We start from the raw sequence: 21,810 nt of genomic DNA, 5'->3' as shown, positions 1-21,810 counted from the left end.
CCCATCCCTACCTGGCAGATCACTGATCTTAGAAAGGACATATCACAGTTCTTTGCAGTGCCCTCCAGCAGACTGGACTGTGTGGACGAAGCCCCTAACTCTCGCTCCCCGCGACCCCTCCTCGCAGCCCTAGTAGGGATCGACCGATATATCGGCCGGCCGATATTTGCGTTTTTTACGTGTATCGGCATCGGCCGATAAGCGGCTGCGTTCGCCGATAGTTTTCCCCCCTGGAGAAGCTGCAATTCACGTGCAGACTGCCCCTCCCCCAGGAGCAGAGAGCTGAAAGCCTGCTCTTTAAGACAACAGTAAACTTTAAACTTTCAAAGCATCTTTTAATTGTTTGACTTCGCTGAAATATTGCCATACACTTTGAAGGTGGAAGCAAGTTTGTGGGTCCAAATGGAAAATGCGAATGATATAGGTAGCCTACTTTTTTAATGCTTAATGCCTCATTTATAAAAAAACTGCTTGCCATTTGCCTGCTTGCTATTTAGGTAGCTGCAAATAGCTAAGTTGTAGGCTAAGCTATCCATATGCATGCGGTAGCTAGCTGTTACAAACACTGATCATATGATTAAGTAATGCCAACGTTGTTCCGTGGTATTTGTGGGAGTTTTATTCAGCGACCACCTGGCTGAGTGTTGGACGCGTGTGGTGTGTGTGTGTGTGTCTCCCTCCCTGAATGCCCCTCTTCTATAAAACTGCTTGCCATTGTATTTAAGGAGCTGCAAATAGCTAGTGGTAGCTGTTACGAACACTGGTCAATCATATGATTAAGTAATGCCGACGTTGTTCCGAGATACTTGTGGGAGTTTTATTCAGCGACCACCTGGCTGAGTTTTGGACGCGTGTGGTGTGTGCGTCTCCCTCCCCCTCTCCCTTCGAGCGGGCGGAGTTGCCATCGCAGTGATATCAGAGCTTTAATAATGAGAGACGTGTTATATGTAGTTGAATATTAATTCGTGTTAACGTTTATCATGTACCAGACATACCGTGTATGCCTTACTTGTTTAGAGCCGTTTGCTAACGTTATCATTGTCAATCCAGTTCAATGGTGGTTCGTCAGCTACCAAACAGAAGTTTGTGTGTGCGTCTGGTCTGTCTCACTCAGTGGGACACACGCATCACAGCGATATGAGAGTGCTGCGCTACCTGAAGGAGAGATTTTAAAACTGAGAGATATGTTTTTATACCTTTTGACGTTGATGCCGTTTAGAACAGAAACATTTGACACCACGTTATTTTCCTCTGCTGATTTATGTTATGTGGTTGACAAATCTGGCAGCTTTTTTTAGAAAAATATAGACATAGAAAAATTGAAACCATGCAGTCTTAAATTACAAATCAAGCACTTTATTTCAATAGCTTATTTTCAGGCTTATTGTTTTCTTAAATTATTTAAATGTGTTGACATTTTGTGATGACCTGAATTATGTCTTATAATATGTCAGCAAGCAATGCATCATCAAGGCTGTGTTGTAAGATGTTGATGAAAGCATTTTGCACAGTTAACCATATTCAGTGCACCCATCCATAAGTTCAATGTTCCTTTTTTAAATTGAGACTTATAACATTTGTTATGATCATTTGTGTAATTATGTGTCATTTGTATGATGTAAATTGAGGGAAGCAGTATCGGCTCCAAATATCGGCTCAGGAAAATCGGCAACCTGTATCGGTCATCGGCTTAGGCTGGTGGAAAAAAAATCGGTATCGGTATCGGCACTAAAAAATCCATATCGGTCGATCCCTAAGCCCTAGTAATGACATGGCAACAACTGACGCCTGACATGCAGGTTATGAGATGTGTGTAGTGTCCCACTCTGGCCCTGGCCCCAGACATTGTTTGTTGACCATTAGGGCTGGGACAACGCGTCGACGTAATCGATGACGTCGACGCAAAATAGGAGCGTCGATTCGTCAAGCATAACGTGTGCTGCTAAATATTTTTAATTTTACACCTTCAGTGTTTTCCATACGTTGACTAATCTGTGGCTGGGCACCACGAAATCAAAACCGGCCACCACACATTGATGTTCTATGTTGTAGGCCTGCTATTTAAATTAGGGGTTTGCACGGCGTGTCATCAGATCTGGACGTTGCCATAGTGGAGGTACTCGCCTCATTAGAAAGCATTAGGCACTGAAGTAAATCCCTAACATCGTCAAGGAAAATGGTTAATTATTGCCGTGTTTTAGGTTGTACCAATAGGTCAGACTGAGAAAAACATCTGGTGTAGGTATCGACTTCCAAAAGTTATTAAAAAACCAGGGAGAAAGGAGAATAATGCCAGAAGTTATCAGAAGAAGGGGGGCGCTTGTGGTTGAACTTGGTACTTCGTCTCCCTCACCCAACTCATATGGATCTGCGCTGCCAATAAACTGTAATTTCTCAAAACATTGCGCCTTTTCTTGTGGTCCAAGTCCTGCCCTATATGCCTTTGCATTAGACGCATTTTGATGAGCTTTTCTGTTGTTTAGACACGGCTACAATCACGTAAGATATCCAAAGTGCATAATACTCCATTGTACTTCATTCACCGAGTACCGCCAATATGGCCGCGCGTGCTGGGTTACCAAGGTTACCGGCCAGAACGTGACGTCCGTGCAAACCCCTAATTAAAGATAAGATAAGATAATTTCATTGAGCTGCACTTTTTACTCACACAGCCTTTCCTCGCCCCGCCCGCTCTCTCTCGTAACGAGCCCGCTGCTCCTCCTCTGCATGTGCATTTAACAAAATATTCACGATTGTTGAAGGATTGTTGTTGCCACATAGAAGCACTGCATAGAACACAGTGGGCTAAATTGCTATTAAATCCGCTTAGCATCGTGACCATGCTGCGCAAATTTGTTCAAAACCGTTGCATTAAAGTTAAAATAAACTCTGCTAAGGTCTTGTCACAACATAGTACCTACATTGAGGAGACTAAACGAAGTTAAGTTACAATATGCAATCAAGCAGTAGCCCTATCTTAAAGCTAACGTTAGAATACTGTTTGGATGTCGAGTTTAGCATGCTTACTTGCAGCTGCTTGTATTACTCATGCAGGGCTCATTTTATTGACTGTTTGCAAAATCCCGATGGAAATGGAAAAGTGTTTTCCAAGACTCAAAAGTGCTTGTCTAAAGGAGAAGTATGAACTGTTATTTGAACTAACTACGTTATGAATTGCATCCACACAGCAGCCTTTTAACTGTGTTAATGTTAATTGCAAGGATTCCCACACGAACGTCTTAAAATGACAGGCACTCAATTAGACATACACTAGCCTACTGAACTTTATTGAATGCTACCTCTGACTAAGAATGCATTACTTTGCACTTGTAGTTACTTGCACTTCAGTCTTTTATTTTGGAATCTTAAGAGCAATAAACATATATTGCAATGTTAAAGAATTTATGTTTTTTCATTCAGATATGTAAATAAACATGTATAAGTTGCTATTAGTGAATTAATGGGGAGATAATCGATAATCAAATCGAAATCGAATCGGACTGAAAAAATGAATCGTTAGATTAATCGATGCATCGAAAAAATAATCGCTAGATTAATCGTTTAAAAAATAATCGTTTATCCCAGCCCTATTGACCATGGCTAGCTTTTTTTTATTGGGCCCCGCGTATGCTGGCAATTCCACTGGATAGTGCACACACAGAGTTCATGCAGATTGGTTGTCTGTCCATATTATGCACAGATTATACTGGAGCAGATCTTACACATAACTTTGTAGTGTCTCTTGGCTGTCCATTTTCATTAGGCCCCTTTGATATATTCAAACAGATTGTGAAAATGAGACGACCAGAAACCCTGGCAATTCCAAAGAGCTAAAATACTTTTTCTTGACATTGTATTTGAAAAAGGCTGTACTTACCTGGCCTGGTCGCATAACCATCAAGGTGCGGTTGTTGGTATGGTCAAACTGGGTGAGAAATGGTTCAATTTCCTCCCCAACGTGTTCGGATAGCAAGCTTTCTTCAGCATCAGGGATGGTTTGCTTGCCATTCTGAAGAACAGATTGGGCATAGGATCTCCAGCCCTGTGAGTCCTCTGTATCACTGTCACCGCTACTGGACAAACTCTTGGTCTGTCCATTAATGTGTGCTGCTAAGGCCTTAACTCTAGGTGCTGCAGTTAGAGGGCTGCTTACAGTCCTACCACTGACAGCTTTAGCATATTGTATTCTCTGCGATTTTAAACTGGATTTCCCACTGTGGCCCATCTGGTTCTCATACCTAGCTGATGTTAGACTGAGGCTTTGCTTGTGATCATCTGAGAGTAGTGATTTATTGTGACCATGCCATTTGGGGTTCTTTGCTTTTTTGATAACATTTCGCAGAGTATTTTTGGGATGTGATGAGGCTCTCTGAGCTTTCATTGCTTCTCAGGACTCTACAAGGGGCTTGACCTGCACCTGTGGAATGTAGACCAAAAAAAGATACTGACAAAAATGCTTTAACAAAAAAAAAAAATGCATTATGTTTTCTAGATCATTAGATAAAATAGATGTTGAAAAAACTAACAAGTCCAAAATAGTCACTAAATAGTCAAAATGCTTAGGCTAGCCATGTTGTGAATGGGTCATTCCGTGTCAAATCAGACAAAATCCAGGAAAATGATTGCTGCACTCTCAAAATTTGCTCAAAGTTTGTCTCCCTAACATTTAGGTCCCAACATTAAGACCAGCAAAATATTTTTGTGAAATTCCAATGTTTTCATAGCCTGACGAGCCAGACCCACATCAAGATGTAGGGTCTGGGAACTCACCATTGGCCGTGCTCAATCCACCACCGACTCTGGTTTTGCAGCTTGTAAGCCAACAGAGAGTTGCTAGACTACCATGGCTGCAAATTACATTTGCTGCCGCTAGGGTGCGTCTAGATTTCTAGGCTAATGTTTTCATACATTTTTTCACCCTTGATTTTGTATAATTTTTACACTTTCAGAAATTCCTCATCTTGGAGGCCATGTTTGAGCATCAGTATATAAAAAAAGTATTATTCCTAGTTTGCCAAATCTTTGTAGGATGGAATTCAGACATGTTCTCAGTATGATTGGACTAGTTTTATATAAGGCCACATTTTTCCACGACAAATTAGAGGTAGACCGATTGATCGGCCAGCCAATTAATCGGCCGCTTTTTGACCGTTTTTAAATAATCGGCAGTGACCGATTTCTGAATATATTAAGTCGATTAACAGTCAGGCGCATGCACGGACAGCCCAGTGTTGTATAGCCTTAACTCAAAACAGCTGTTAGGCATATGTCATTTTGATTTGTAAAAATGTCTAATGCCTAATTCTGCACATTAATTATAGGCTACTATAATATAATATTCAGTATTCATTATTGAATGCTTAGCTGGAATGATGTCTTTCCCCATCATCCTTTTTTTGAAGCAGGCACACATGCGGCCATGTAATTGGGCTACATGTTTTCTACAGGAATGGCATGTTTGAACGGGCACTGCACTAGTTATATTAATGATCAAACATTGCTTCCAAGATAATGTGATTTTCAGACTTGAGGTTGTAATTTCATTTGTAAATAATTTCAAGGGCTGAAAATAATATGGAGACATAGGATTTGAACAGAAATATTTTACAGGCTTTGGTTTTGGGACTATGATAGGGTTAGAACCAAATCTGAGATGAAGCAGCCGCAAGCTTTTCCGATTTGACACAGAATAACCCCAATATACCATTGCAGCCTACTCTAGACCCTATATATTTTTATTTTACTGTATTCCTAAGAATTTCTGCACATTGTTTTATCTGTACTTTTTCAATCGTCTGTTAACATTACCAGACCATATAGCCATACAATCTATGATCCGTCTGCTTTAGTAACAGTTACTGTAATAAGGGGAAAGGGGAATCAATCAAATCCTTTAGCCATAATTAAACAGTGCTCTTTCTATGTATAATTGAAGATATTCATGGATGTATCAAATCACTTGGCTACTTGTTCGACACAATCAGAAATTGTTTGAGGTGCACAAATGACTAGCATTAGATAGTGGAGGTTTGTGGAGGGAACAAATTGATTTGGAATTTAAATTCTGATTGTACAAACGCGCCAAAGTGACTGAGATAAACTGTAATAAAACAATGACTTAAGACAAGGCATCTTGCGTTAGTATATGTTAACACCAAAGAACAACACACAAAAACACACACACACAAAAACACACACACACAAAAACGTCCATCAAGGCATGCCCCCTTGCCGTGTCTTCAACGTTAACATAAACAGTATGATGATTTCGCAGGGATGCTAAAATGTTGTTACTGAATGCTAACAGTTAATGAACATAATCTTAAACTGTAACTACTATCACTAGGTTGTGTACTTTATAAATACTTACCCGTTAGGAGTTCACAAAAGTAACGATAGCGGTATGCCTTATGTATCGTTAATAACGTTAAGTTAACCCAAGGTAACACGTTGGCTGTCGAAAGTTAGTGATTCTTCATGTGTGCAAAGCCGCATGCTAGCTGCTACGCATACTAAATATGGTGCCATTCAATCGCTTGAGAAACTATACATGCCTAACAACTACAAGAAAGTTAAATCCTAACAACTTATGACAATTACTAGGTAGAAGGGCTTGGTTATCAATGGGTTATCTACTATGCCCAGCTCAGCAACCTACGATATACCGACTAGACAAAAAAGCGTCAGATATAGTTGTAGTTACCCACGCGGGGTGCTGCTGTCATATGAATGCCAGAGATCATCTGAAAAAAGGCAAGGGAGATTTCAATGTTCCGCTGAGGTCCGGAAAGTTAGCATCGGAAGCTATTTTTTATGCAATCCTATGGAGTAAGTGGCTAAAGTAACACAAACACTTGGGTCCATTTGAATTATACTATCGCTGATATAATATTTAACATCTTTCCCAAATCATAACAGCACCAGGTCTAAAATAAACAAATAAAAAACGATAGTTTATGAGAGTTTTTCCCCATATAAGTAAACGAAACTCGTTAATGCTAAGCTAAAGGTAAGGGCTCTGGTAAGGGTCGTCAGAGGTTGATTTGATTGGTTCAGAGTGATACATGTGATAAGCTAGAGCTAGGGCATGTTCAAAAGCAAAACGTTTAGCTCCGTTTTGCTGCGATTTGAGGTAGCTTGGTTGGTGGGTGTGTCACAACCTGTCGGCAGTGAGCACAGCATCCGCCTACAGATGAAAGAAAAGAATGAAAAGTTGAAAAGAAAATGAAATCTATATATTAGATTTAATCAGGCTCGGACTACATTTCGAAAAGAAAACAATGGCCATCTTTGAGCGCTTGAGCGAACAACCGAGCTTTCAACACAACAGTGTTTATGTTGACGTTCTGTCTTCAACTCAACCTGGTTTTACGTTTTTGTCCATGCTGGACTTTTGCACAATGTACATGCATTTTGTCCAGCATGCATCAAGCCAGATCTGCGCAGCGCTGCAAGACGTCGAATGAGCCGTCTCTGATGAGCACGCTTACAGCGCGGCTCAGTGGTCTGGTGGACAACAACACAATATGTCAGAGTCTGTGAAGTAAGCTCACTAAATACATCTGTTGTGTGGCATATCTGACCTAAATATATAAAACCCATCGGGTCTTAAAAACATATGAAGACACAATAGGTGAAATTAGTCAAATAGACGGACGGAATATTTTACAACCATTGGTAATAAAGTATTTGCAACACATGTGTTATTATTGGTTGGCCAGTTCACTGAAAATGTGCAAAACAACCGTCATTTCCGGCATGTGTAACCTGTAACCTTTTAGTGTCGTTGTAAAATGAAACATTAGTTCTGTTGTTTTCACACCTAATCCTTGAAATTAATTGCAATGAATTAGGTAATCGCTCAGTCTTTCCTATGACCCAAAGGCAGTCGGAGTGATTTATTCTGGTGAGTTGTTCAAAGTTTTTCAGAGAAGATAGTGCTAAGGGACTGTCTTACAAATTGTGGATATTACCCAAACGTCGAGATGAGACAGAAAACGCGAAACCATCATTTAAACTAAAACGGAATCATAACGTTAGTTGCAATTTGAAGATGCACTGCTTTCATCTTTAACAAATATTGGTGAAAACGTAGCATAATATTCATAATATTTGACAATTCAAGCGTTTGTGTTTAGTTAAGCAATCAACCCAACACAGGGAGAATTACCGTGTGCGTGTGTGTGTGCGCGCGCGCCCGTTTAGTAACAGCGGCTCTGAGTCCGAGCCCTTCTGTGGAAACGGGTCAAACAGGGATGCATGATCGCACCCACCCTGTTTGTCATCTTCATCTCTGCCATCCTCCACCTCATTGGCCAAGAGCTGCCACTGGGGATCCCAATCCTGAACAGAACAGATGGCAGGCTCTTCAACCTGAACAGGTTCAAAGCCAAGGGCAAAATTAAACATACCACCATCATTGCCAAGGCATACAGAGCCCTGGGCCTAACTTTAAACATCAAGAAGACCCAGGTCCTATACTAACCTCCACCTAACCAGCCATCTGTTCAGCCCACCATAAAAGTGCAGAACTCCACTCTCGACAATGTCGAGCATTTCCCCTACCTTGGAAGCATTCTCTCCTCCAAAGCTGACATCGACTCTGAGGTCAAACGCCTAAGCTGTGCCAGTGGAGCATTTGCCAGACTCAGGAAAAGAGTCTTTGAAGACAGAGACCTAAAACCACAAACAAAACTCCTGGTCTATAAAGCTGTGGTCCTCCCTATCCTGCTTTATGGAGCAGTCATGGACCACCTACAGCAGGCACCTGAGAGCTCTGGAACAAAACCACCAAAGAACCCTGCGAAAGATTCTGAGGACCAGCTGGGAGGAAAGACACACCAACACCAGTGTGATGGAGGAGGCCAACATGCACAGCATCACCACCACAATAATGCAGCACCAACTTCGATGGACTGGCCATGTCATTCGCATGTCCAATACACATCTCCCCAAACAGATCCTGTACTGTACTCTCAGCTGAGAGAAGGTCAGCCAGCCCCTGGTGGACAAAAGAAGTGATTCAAGGACAATATCAAAAACAGTCTGAAGACCCACATGTTGATGCCCCTACAGAGGCTTACTCGTTTCAAGTGACTGCCAATGGATGGATTGATAAGTGTGTGTGTGTGTGTGTGTGTGTGTGTGTGTGTGTGTGTGTGTGTGTGTGTGTTATATATATACAAACACTAGCAGTCAAAAGTCTGGAGACATTTCCATTCCACTCCATTATAGACATAATACCAGCTGAGATCATTTGCATTGTTTTTTTACTCAGGGCAGCAGTTTTGAGATTACATTATGTGCTTACATAATTGCAAAAGGGTTCTCCAATGTGTTCTCAGTTAGCCTTTTAAGTAAATAAAAGACTAGTAAACAGAATGTGGCTATAACATTATGGTAATAATTCAAGGTTTGCCACATTTACAGCTAGCCTATGTTATTATATATGTATATAATTTTTTTTCTTTCTCTGTGATAGACATGACATTACCACAACAGCGACAGTGAAGACTTCAAAACGAAGAAATGCATCAACAGGCCTGTGCTCACGCGCAGCGAGTGATATCTATGTTGAACCGACAGAGGGAACTGGGTCAGTTCTGTGATGTGGTGCTAAGTGTCGGTCCAGGACAGGTGTACCCTGCCCACCGTAATATCCTTGCTTGTTTCAGCCAACTGTTTCAAGATGCCAGCTCAAACACAACTCCAAACATGGAGGTTCACCTCCCTCAGGAATGTCCCTCCGATGGACTGAAACTCCTTTTAGACTTTTTCTATACAGGTGAACTGAAGCTGGAAAATGTAAGCTGGGAACGGGTTAATGATGCAGCAAGTGCTCTATCAGTGTCAAATACACTTATCCCTGCCCAACCCTCACCAATAATGGGTACCTCTGAAACAAACCTGGCTGATTTTACCATGAGTGAAGCTAAACCAGAAAGCAGCATGCTTAATGTGGATAAGGCAGATGGTGTGCCTGTTAAGGGGAGAAGTACATATAGGCAGAAAGCTAGACAGAAGCGTGATTGTGCCATTGGTACAACAGAGGCTCCAGTGTCCATTACCATCACTACTACTCGATCTGGACGCAGGATAAAAGAGCCAAGGCGTCTGGTTGGACAGAACTCCACCGAGGTGGCTTCTCAAATTGGCCCACCGAGAAGACAAGGTACAACATCTAAGGAGGACATCAATCCAGAGGAAGGAAGTGCTGAGGCAGAGAATAAGAGCAGAGCCCAAAATGCAAATCAACCAGAGGTAAAATGGGATACAGATTTTATTCCAATTAGCACATCAGTTGATGTGAACATATAATTCATATAATTGAAATGTTAAACATGTAAGTATATATATATACTGTATATTAGAAATGACAAGTTATTTAAATGTTACAACATTTCAGTCCTACAATGTATCTGAAATGGATAAATCCACAGGTTTTACAGTAAAACATTCAGAAATACTTTTTATTTCAATTTGATATGCAAAATGTGCACTGTGGGGCCAACATGATGCTGCTTAAGTAGCAATATAAGTTAACCAGCTATCTTTTGTTCTCCTTTCTCATAATCCCACTTGGTAAAAGGCAATTGTGAGCTCTCTGCTTGTTCTCAGTTACTCATGGTGTACACTGGCTACACCGGTTCTGCAAATGAAGCGCTCCGTTCGCGCGGCGTAAACATTATTTTATATGACTTGTCTAATTTTTTCCGAACATAAACACCGCTATCACGTCTGGTGTAGCCAGACGTCCCTTATAGTGGAAGCTACACAAGCTTGGGGCTAACTTTCTGACGATGTGCTGCCCCCATGTTGCCTCTCGAATAATAACATGTTGTACCATGTATGGCCACTGTACTAAATACAATGCAAGCCTATGGAAAAGTGTTGTGTGGCTCAGTTCAAGACAACTTGAAACCTGAAGAACATGGCCCTTTAAGGAGCCACAGAAAGACTAAGTGAAATACCATGTTGCAATTCATAGTGACCATTCATAGATAACCTGTGTAGTTTCTCTTCTTTCTGCTTTTCATGTTCAATAACAGGTGAATGTGCCCATTCTGGATGGAAGTGACCAAAATATTTCTAACAGCAAAACTGAGATGGACAATGATGTGGAAGATGATAATTTTGATGGCAATGCTGGTGTCGATGCTCTCAGTGATGGCACAGATGAAGAGTACATACCCAGTAGTTCACCCAATATCATGGCAATGTCTGGGCAAAGACCCAAACGCAGGTACCAGGGAAAGCCTTTTGATAAAGAGAAAGGAGATGACACAACTAAGGAAAGCAGGAAAGGTTCTGTGCAGTGCCCCACTTGTCATAAAACATTCCTGAGCAAATACTACCTCAAGGTTCATAACAGGTATGTATGTCAAGATTGATGCTAATATTGTTCAATATGAAAGATAAGCCAGCATACCTGTCGCAACATTCAGACGACTGGTTTTAGAACGGTTCACTACTCCAACAGTCCATCTTATATTACACACACCAGAATTCAACTCCTTCATATTTGTACTAATTATGCATTGTATGTCTCAAAAAATAAGCCTACCTTTGACAACCAACATTTGTGTTTACAGTGTGGTTTACTCATACACATGCACACTATATAAATGTATGCACTCTATGTATGTTTTTATAGGAGACACACAGGGGAAAAACCATTTAAGTGCGAGAGTTGTGGAAAATGCTACTACAGAAAGGAGAATCTCCTTGAACATCAGAGAAGAAATTGTCAGAGCAGAACGGAAGTGGTGAGTTTCTAGATCTACTGATTTGATTTCAAAACAACTCAAAACAGTCACTTATCTGACACCAGTTAAAGGTGTAGTTTGTCATTTTAATTCGATAAATGTAAAGGGAAACTCCGGTTTAACAACAACTTAGGTCTGTGTGGATGATAACAAGTGTACATTTCCATTTGGGACTAATCGGTGCAGTTTTGAGTAAAACCGGAATACGCATTTAAACTGAACAAGTGCAGTAGCCCGTAGCCCACAGAATACCCGCAGGTAGGCTTGCTTTAAAAATAGGATGATAGGAAAAAACATAATTCCAGCTAAGCATTCAATAATGAGTACTGAATATTATATTATATTAGCCCACAATTAATGTGCGGTAAGCTATATGAAGGCATGGCTGCATGTGACATCTTTACAGATCAAATTGACATAAGCCTAACAGCTGTTTTGAGTTAAGGCTATATGTTTATTGTTAAGCTTATTGAATAATTTCCTGATAAAAAAGACAAACCATTTTTTGGAATGATGGACCCTTGTGTGGTGTGGGATGCCATCACTACCCACTGCATTGCAGCCCCAGATTTTGACTGCTGAATATACCTCGACCCACTTAGTACATAATGTTATATAGGAATAATTTGCAAAAGCAATTGTTCATCGTAGTTAATGCAAATCTGTGGCAAAGCCATCAAACCAAAAGGGCTCAATTGACATCAATGTGCTGTGAGTGTAAGTGCATGTGAGATGCTGCAGTCATGCCCTTGAAATAATCACATAACATTTCAATGGCAACTCTGGCCTGCTGGACTGTTTGGCCCCCACATCGTTTGTGTGTGGGTTTGTGCGGGCGTGCGTGTGTGTGTGCGTGAGTGTGTGCGTGTCTGTGTGTGTGAGTGTGTGCGTGTCTGTGTGTGTGAGTGTGTGTGTGCCTGTGTGTCTATGCTAGTGTGCGTGTGTGTGAGTGCGCGTGTGCGCATGCGTGTGCATGTGCATTTGTGTCTTTATGTGTGAGTGTGTGTGTGTGCGTGTCTGTGTGTGTGTGTGCATGTGCATGTGCATATGCATGTGTGTGTATGTCTTTATGTGTGTGTGTGTGCATGTGTTTATATGTGTGTGTTCATGTATGTGAATGTGTGTGTGTACATGTGTTTATGTGTGTGTGTGTGTGTGTGTGTGTGTGTGTGTGTGTGTGTGTGTGTGTGTGTGTGCGCACGCGTGTGCATGTGTGTCTGTACGTGAAGGTGTGTGCAACCCTTCGCTCAACACCACCATCTAAAGGCCGATTGGTGTACCGTCACTAAATGTACACATAAATTCATTTATTGATGAATCCTACACTTCAAATGCTGGTAATGGAGTGTGTGTGGGGTGGGTTAGCACTTAAAATATTATTTTTTGTTCTGTGTCTCCTGTCCTTTCTGTATGCTTACTTCCTTTGTTTCTGTGTTCTGTGCTTATCTTAGGTGTTTTCATGCTCAGTGTGCTCGAAGATATTTCATCGCCGACTAGAGCTACGGGTTCATATGGTCTCACATACAGGGGAGATGCCAAACAAGGTACAGAGGCAATCACACATAAATACAGAAGAATATCCCTTACAGAAATTTCAGGTTTCTGGCGAAGTTGCCGCAAATTTGCAGCAATGTCATTATGCAAATTAGGTTTGTCATCAGAAGTTCACTGGAAATTTGCCATTATTGGCTAAGTGTGATGGCAAATCACTGGCGAACACATTTGCCACTAGTGGCAAACTTCTCATTGTTGCCAAAATTTTGCTGGAAGTTTGTCTCTAGCGGCCAACACTGGCAAACTTCTGGCGATATTTGTTTCCCACAAATCACCCACAAGTTTGCCGCAAATCTGCCGCAACATTTAATTTTTATAAGGGATGGCAGTGATTTCTTACCTTTGTTTTATTTCTGTTTCTCTCAGTGTACTTCATGCTCTGAACAGTTTATGCAGAAAAAGGACCTAAGGATCCACCTGATCAAAGTCCATGGAGCTCCTAAACCCCATGCGGTGAGTTGCTGTTCACTGTTCTGCATCTGACAAACAGCAATAATCTGTGACTGTAATGGACATTTATTTTGGTCTCTTGCTAACAGAAAAATAGACATACATAAAAAAAGGTTGGCAAGACAGCATTTTGGGGATTTTTAAGCCCTGTTGGGTAGCCTGGTTATTAGAATAGGAATGTTTTTAACACATGGCAAATTTTGTAACTGTGTCTCTTGTCATTTTGTATATTAGTGGGCAATAATAACAATCATGTCCTATCTCTACAGTGCTCTCTTTGCACCAAGTGCTTCTTTTCACGCACAGAACTGCATCTTCATGAGGCCTCAAAGCACCGCGGAGAGAAGCTCTTTGTATGTGAGGAATGTGGTCACCGTGCCTCTAGCCGGAATGGCTTGCAGATGCACATAAAAGCAATACACAGGTGAGCTCTCCAATGGCATTTGACATCATCTACCAGTGCATATAGTACAAGTGTATGACAACACTGCAAAAACTGCTCATCTAACCAAGTGTTTTCCAAATCTTCCAAACCAAATCCAAACCAAATCTTCTATTAAGATAAAAAATAATGTAGTCGGTATTGATTTTAGTATAAAGAGACTTACCTAGCGCTTTCTCGTGAGATCATTTTGCTTAAGCCTATTTGTCTGCCAGAAGCGTTAAGCAAACTCTTAATAAACTAGATGTATCGCATAGCGGTACAAAATATGACGGCTGCTCAGTCCTACACATTCTCTCCACAAAAATAAATCACGCTTGTCAATTTGCCTCATCTCCTACTCCATCTCCTACTCTTGCAACTTAAGTAAGTGTATGTGTGTGTGTAGGAGGGGGGGGGTGGGTGGTAATGGGGTGTGTATGTGTGGGTGGGGGGGTGTAATGGTGTGGGTGTGGGGGGTAATGGTGTGTGTGTCTGGGGGGTAATAATCTTATAACACTTGGTTATGAGATTAATAACACTTGGTTAGATAAGCAGTTTTAGGAGTGAAATAGTTGTTAGCAAGGTTGTGAAACTATAATGCATATTCTGTCTTTTTTTCTTTTCTGTTTGTCACTTATCAGGAATGAGCGACCATTTGTGTGTGAATTCTGCAGCCATGCCTTCACCCAAAAAGCCAATCTCAACATGCACCTCCGCACACACACAGGGGAGAAGCCTTTCCAGTGTCACTTGTGTGGCAAAACGTTCCGTACACAAGGTATTACCAGAAAACACAAGTAGAAACAAGGGACATTCATAATCAACTGTTTAACCGTTAGCTGATAATAAGAATTTTTACGTATTAGTACTGTACTTTTGAGTTAAGCATTTACATTTTTTCAGTATTGTAATATGTTCATTTGAAGGAAGACTATATACAGGATGTGCTACTATGTGCCATTCAAACATGCTATTCCTGTAGAAAACTGTAGCCCAATTACATGCCCACAGGTAGGCCTGCTTTACAAATAAGATGATGGGGGGGGGGAAACATCATTCCAACAAAGCATTCAATAATGAATATTGAATATTATATTATAATAGAATAAATGTACAGTGAGCAGAATTTGAGGCATGGCTGCATGTGACATTTTTTACAGATCAAAATGACATAAGTTGAGTCAAGGCTTTATGTTTAGCCTATTGAATAACTTGGTGATGGAGAAGACAAACCATTTTGTGGAAAGATGCATCATCATATGAAATTTGCAACAAAGTCACTCAAAACAGTCTCTGGTAGCCTGACTTCACGCTTTGTCTGTCACTCGTCATCTGTAGCGTATGCTTTGCATGTGTAGAATTCTGAAATGTCATTATCACTCGTTTCAATTTGGCACCTTGCAGTCGGAATAGTGGTTTGTTTATTCAAAGTCTAAAGGCAGTCCAAAGTAGCCTGGGCTATTCGAAGTGTCCGTTTATTGCACATAATTTTTACGTCATTTTGAATAGCCACTGACTGCGAACGGTTCGACAGATATGCAAATAACAGACAGACGTTCCTATAATTTATAGATAGATGATTCCCCAGCATCAGCACTCAACAGTAAATCATTCCATACTCTGAGTAGGGCAGTTTCTGTGCTGTGCTGACTGAAACTCAAATACTCAAATAAACTCAAAAACTCAAATATATCATTATGCTCTAGCACCCTGTGGAGCTGATTAGCAGCTGCCTTTACTAATAGCTTTGAAATCTGTAAGTTTAGAGATAGGTACTGTTGGGAAGTGAGGTGCATGAGCTTAGACAGTACACTGACGCTGGATTCAAGAGTGAACAGCGGGAGTGCGTTCGTTTGGACTATTTGGAGTTTTCGGTATTATAGAGTGGACCCCCTCATTTTGTTACGTTGTTGGAATTTGTTAAAGGGGCCATATTATGCAAAACTCACTTTTTGCTTTTGTACTTCCATTTGAGTCTTTTGCTTCTACAGACACTCCAGGTGCGAAACAAAACCGTGCGTTGAGTTTTTGTGGGTTAGTTGAGAGAGGTTGATGTCAGAAGGTAGCGCTTCTGTGAGTAAGTAAGAAATCTCCCCTTTTATGACATCACAATGGGGGACATTTGAATATTACTACACCCAGAGCCATATAGACCCTTTCAAGAGAGTTCCATTATCAGCATCATATTTGGCCCCCATAGTTGCCAAATAGAATGTTCAAGCATTGTTTTTGTTTTTATTGTTGAAAGGGTCTATAGGTATAGAAGTACAAAGGCGCCATAAGTTTTCAAAGCAAAATGACATGTTGAATTAGACTATTTGCATTGAAAGTCATTAAAATAACTTCACAAATTCAAGATGAAAAAAATTCAGATGGAAAAAAATCAGGTCAACTTTCATGGCAGAGTCTAGAGCTCTGCGCTTACACAAGAAGAAACAATGTATTTTTTAGAGTCTTGTTACTATGACTACGGACACCCCCCTATTTAATGTAATGCTACATTCCCAGATAGCAAAGGAGGGTCGAATCAATGTTGATTACTGGTCAGATTGGTCAGTGTATGAGAAGCAGAAAGATGTGTGTCCCTCTACTTTGTCATTTTGTTTTTTAAGTTTGCTCTGGCTATTAAACTTCTTGCATGATTCATATTAGTGCTGTTATTGTGCCAATATTGCAGTATTAACTGTCTGCAGTAGAATTAGTTTTTTTCCTCTCTGTTGTTGACCACGCTGCTGTAGAAAAAAAGAAGCAGAGGCGCACTCAAGGGCTTGATTCTAATACAAATTTGTATTGAGAGCCGAGGTTTCTTCAACAAGTCTACTGACAAAAAACTGGGAAACAAACGTTTCGGGCTTAGCCCTTTATCAATGTCTCCATTATGACAGAGTTCACGCACCAGGCAAAACATCACAAACTTAAGGCGCAGACGCCTATTCGCCATTGCTCCACGCTGCTGTACACATCTTCTTAGATTGTAATGTTGTCTGATGCATTCAGTTTAAATGAATTGCTCAACAATGCTAAATGGTCTGTAACCAAATCTCTCATAAATTAAGCTCGGACTGGCCTTGTGCCTTACATCACACTGCTTTACTGCACATGCAACACAGCACATTCACTCCCGGTATCACCATGAAATATGTGTGTTTTTTTTGTCACAGTCCTCTAGCTGCCCTTGAAGGGACACATACATTGTGTACACTGTTTATTAGGTGATATGTTCTTTTCTTTAACATACTCATCAGTCTTTTTTGTTCATGTATGCAGCCAGTCTTGATAAGCACCACCGCACACACACTGGTGAGCGTCCCTACGCCTGTGAGTTCTGTGAGCAGCGTTTCACCGAGAAAGGTCCCCTGCTCCGACATGTTGCCAGCAAACATCAAGAGGGGCGCCCTCATTACTGCCAAATCTGCAGCAAGACCTTTAAGGGTAAGAGAGACCGCCAATGTCCAATGAGTGTGTGTATGTCTTCGTGTGTGTGTGTGTGTCCTATAAAGTTTATATATTCTGACTACATACAGTACATTCAGTTCTGTTTTCCCTTTTAGCTGTTGAACAGCTTCGTGTTCATGTGCGGCGTCACAAAGGAATGAGAAAGTTTGAGTGTTCGCAGTGTGGCTACAAGTTCACCAGACAGGTGAGAATGCTCCTAGACATGTTTAATCATAGTAAAATACGTAAAATGAAACCCTGCGTGGAATTTTTCTGTAAATACTGAAGGTAGGGGTGAGCTACCTCCTGTTTTGTTTGGTCCTGGGTTAAAATATTATATATGTTTTGTTTTTACACAAAAGCGCCTGATAATTAATTCAAACATAAACACAAACAAACCTGACTTCCTGCAAAATCCCTGACTGCACCTTTAATAGAGAGTCAGTCTAGCCCCTCCTCCAAAACATTGTATTTTCCGGTAGTAAGATTCCCATTCATTTCTCAATCAACGTCTAGAAATCCGTATTTAAAAAAAACGTAAACCATACGAGTTTTAAAATCTGCTTTAGGCTGAAATTAAACATTTCATTTTGAGAACAGAAAAACTAAAAAAAAGGCTAATGTACAAGACTGCATCCATCTTGTTCAGCAAGGAGCTACATTAGTAAAGGCGGGGTTAAGGCATTACATTACAATGTAACTGGTGGCAGGAGTGTTCAGAGCTGTCACCTGAGTTTAAACAGCAAACAGGTAGGAAAAACTACTTGTTGAGACCTGAGAGAGTGTACAATTACTGCATGGAGTTGAAATTGAAAGGTTGCTTTAGATCAGCCCCCCCCCCCCCATATTACATTGCATTACATTACATTATATTACATTTGGCTGATGCATTTTTAACCAAAGCCCAAAGCTACTAACAACATGGTAAACAGTTTAAGTTTTAAAGAAATTATCTTAACAATTATAGGACAATTTAAAAAAGGTAAAGAATAAGTGCATCAGTGAGTGCTGATTTTAAACAATTGAGTGTCAGTTCTAGACGGGTGGTAAGTGCTAGGATCAGCAAGACTAGTTGTAAGTAGTGCTATGAGAGGAGATGTTCTCTGAAGAGCTGGGTCTTCAGGAGTTTTTGAAGATGGAGAGGGATGTCAGATATAAACGCAAAGCTTATTGTTATATTACACTCACTAAAGTGTTGATTTTTTGCCATGCACTCCTCTTCTATTAAAACTTGTGCCCAGGGGAGTGGTAATTAGCAACATAAGGTGTGGTCTGGCGTATGATCCCAAAATCGCTATCTTACACCCTGTAAAAATCATTACGCCACTGACCAAGAAAAATCTGGTCTAAGCGAAAGGCGCATAAAAAGCACAGCTGAAGATGCACTGTCATGAGATGTAAGCAGCAACTCTTAGATAAATATCCGTAGGATTTTTATTCAGTCCTTTGAACATTATTGGGGTAAGTGTTGCATTTTTCAGACTATGTTTTTGATGGTAACCCCTTGCCAGACAATAGTGAAAATAATTAACTGTGTTGAATTGTTTTGTCATTGACTATGAGACCACGGTGAAGTTATTTTCACTTTGCCTATGAGTGCAGATGCATGTAGGCTGTACTCTGCTAGTCACAAACAGGTTTTAGTAAAGCAAGGTTTAGTGGAATCCCTGTTCCATATGGTCCCGCGTGCAAGCAGATTCCTTCAAATGCGCCGCTGACTATCAAAATACCGATGTGCTGTTTGAAGTTGCGCTGCTTGCTGTTAAAGGGAATTGGTTTAAAGTATGTTATGATCAAAACACACCCATGATTGATTAAGAAACATAAGAACAAACTTTTTGCGCCAAGCGCCCTTCTTGCACCAAGTGCCCAGTTTGACCACATAATCACACCTTTAAATTAGTGAATGCGGACTGGCCACGCCTTTAATGTCTATAAACTTTACGCCTCTGACCATTTGTTTCTGATCGCCAAAATAGAGATCTAAGCCAATTTCACAAATGCTTTTAAACTCATAAGAACAAACTATTTGCGCCAAGCGCCCAACGTTTGACCACATAATCGCGCCTTTAAATTAGTGAATGTGGACTGGCCACACCTTTAATATCTATAAACCAAGGCTTTGAACCGGTTCACAAAATGAAAACCAGAAACTTTTGATGTTTTGCTAGGAGCAGAAACGAAACCAGAAACTTTAAAAAATGTTATGTTCCGGAACAGAATCGTTTATCTAAAATAATGGTAACCGGTTAATACCGTTATTTTTTTTCGTTCTTTGACAAGATTTCTATGCAATAAGACTTGGTGAGGTTCACTTCCGTTCACTCAACGGAAGAAATGTAATAGAGAAGCTTTCCGCAAGCTGTACAGGCAGAATCTTTTTCATTTCCCTCTGGGCCCTGACAAGGTTTTGGGCATTTGTTTAAAAGTTTAATATTCACAATGGCAGCTATGCACACCCCATTGTGGTTTTGTATTGTCTGATGACATAAGAGAGACAAACATGCACTGATTGGGCCCCAGGTTTGGTCAATTGATGTTCACAATGGCAGCTACTGTATGCAGCCTACCATATTTCAGTTATTTGCACAGACTTAGCTACTGTATGTGAGAAGTATAATGGATATGTGTTCACGTGTTTGCCAATAAACGACATGGCAGACATTTTCCTTGTCTTAATTCATGTATAATACTGAAAAATGTAGGCATGTCAGAATTACAGTTATACCGCTTACATAATGCAGCCTATAGTGCTTTTTTAAATGTTTGATGACAGGAGAGAGACTTAAGGAAAATTATGTAGAAACAATATAATTTTAAAGTCCTAATGATCAGCCTACTCATTTGTATGTCCCGCAGCTGACATGGAACGTTATTAACCGGTTCGGGAACTTTATTTTTTAAAACGTTAAAATACTGTTTGTGTTCAGAACAAACCAATTGAGGTAAAATTCTGGTTCAAAGCCCTGATCAAAAATGTCTCCTATTGTATGTTTTTGTATGTCATGATTTGTAACTGTAAAACTGATTTGTGAGTGTACAAAAATTTTACACAAATAAATTTCAGTATTACCCATATGTCCTTCGCTTACAAATCTATTCTATGTCTTTCAATTACGAATCTGGTTGGTCCAGTATTCATTTATAACTACAACCACCGGCAAGATCAAATATACCATGGAACCCTATGGGCAAGTGTGTACATTTTGTTATTAGTCAACCCTCTCTGCTATAAGTGTAGGACAACTTGCATCTTTTTGCCTCAACACCTGTAAAGAAACTGGGAGATGATGGTCCATTTCCGCAGAAAATGAAATGTGAACTATATCCCACTCAAGAAAAATCACCACACCCTACCCAAGTTGAAGCAAAAGACCCGAGACTTATATGGACACAAATGGTTTATTTCACTCAAATTGGGAACTTGATAACCATCTGCATGTCATTTGAGCAATTGTTTTTAATTGTTGTAATACTATGACCTATTGCTTCTTTCTTCCCCTCAGGCCCATCTTAGGCGGCATGCTCAGATCCACAATCGTGTGGAAAACTACAACCCTCGGCAACGACGTCTACGTAACCTCATTGTGGAGGTGATTGAAGACAAGGAAAAGACTTCAGCCACTCCTCCAGTTAAACAAGGGACTGCTGAGTCACAAACTGATGTCATTGCTGGTGTTACAATACAACCAGGTGCCATCATGGTGCAAGAAGTTGTGCCAGTCCAAGGAGCATCTGAACCAAGCAATGGAGAAAGCCAGACTGGATTTCCAGTCTTATCAACACCAGGCACCAGCACTGGTAGGGGGCAGGCTGAATTTTCTGTGTTACCTGCACAAGCTGCGTCCTCAAATGATGGGGAGACAGAGTTTACAGTGGTGGATGTGTTGGAGCACAACTTACTGGGGACAGATACATATCCCATTCAGCAAACTGAGGCAGACAACTAAGCCAGAGAGCATGCAGCAAGAGGGAGAGATTGGGATTTAACTAAATACAAAACTGAACAACAAAAACACACAATTGAGATCAAATCACATAATAGCCAACCAAATTAGATTTGTAAAAAAGTATGTATGTGTCAGGACATGGTATGGGGTATGATTACACATCCCTCAAAGCAGAGAATAATCAAATAAAAATGTAGTTCTATCCATCTGTTGCACTATGCTTCACTGATTT

At 40.6% G+C, this 21,810-nt stretch overlaps 2 protein-coding genes across 6 annotated transcripts in view; one reads left to right on the top strand and one right to left on the bottom strand.

Moving 5' to 3' along the window:
* nol9 (nucleolar protein 9) overlaps nt 1-7,043 on the bottom strand; it is a 34,083-nt gene extending 27,040 nt beyond the window's left edge. The window contains exons 1-2 of one of the 4 annotated variants that reach the window (XM_076276999.1): nt 6,704-7,043; nt 3,878-4,417 (exon numbers count right to left, since the gene is read on the bottom strand). In XM_076276999.1, coding sequence (XP_076133114.1) covers nt 3,878-4,381 — 504 coding nt within the window. In that variant the 5' untranslated portion in view covers nt 4,382-4,417; nt 6,704-7,043. Of the gene's footprint in view, nt 1-3,877; nt 4,418-6,370 lie in introns of all 4 variants that reach the window. The other 3 variants (XM_076277002.1, XM_076276998.1, XM_076277003.1) reach the window with 3 other exon arrangements.
* Nucleotides 7,044-7,768: 725 nt separating this feature from the next.
* Nucleotides 7,769-21,578, top strand: zbtb48 (zinc finger and BTB domain containing 48). 2 transcript variants are annotated; one of them, XM_076276521.1, is made up of 11 exons: nt 7,769-7,906; nt 9,482-10,260; nt 11,049-11,371; nt 11,654-11,765; nt 13,217-13,309; nt 13,686-13,772; nt 14,039-14,193; nt 14,835-14,971; nt 17,461-17,625; nt 17,745-17,833; nt 21,135-21,578. In XM_076276521.1, the coding sequence occupies exons 2-11, from the start codon at nt 9,529-9,531 to the stop codon at nt 21,576-21,578; spliced, it is 2,337 nt and encodes a 778-aa protein (XP_076132636.1). In that variant the 5' UTR covers nt 7,769-7,906; nt 9,482-9,528. The 2 variants fall into 2 exon arrangements, with proteins under 2 accessions (XP_076132636.1, XP_076132637.1); XM_076276522.1 differs by lacking the exon at nt 7,769-7,906 and adding an exon at nt 8,255-9,118.
* Nucleotides 21,579-21,810: the final 232 nt, after the last annotated feature.

Source organism: Alosa pseudoharengus, unplaced genomic scaffold (assembly GCF_046254945.1).
Source record: "Alosa pseudoharengus isolate Yale_2024_CS ecotype anadromous, Long Island Sound unplaced genomic scaffold, YU_APseudo_1.1 YU_APseudo_1.1_scf_9, whole genome shotgun sequence".
In the NCBI taxonomy this organism is placed as follows: Eukaryota; Metazoa; Chordata; class Actinopteri; order Clupeiformes; family Clupeidae; genus Alosa; species Alosa pseudoharengus.
Note: the sequence above shows the minus strand (reverse complement) of the source record. Positions and strands in the feature narration are given on the sequence as shown.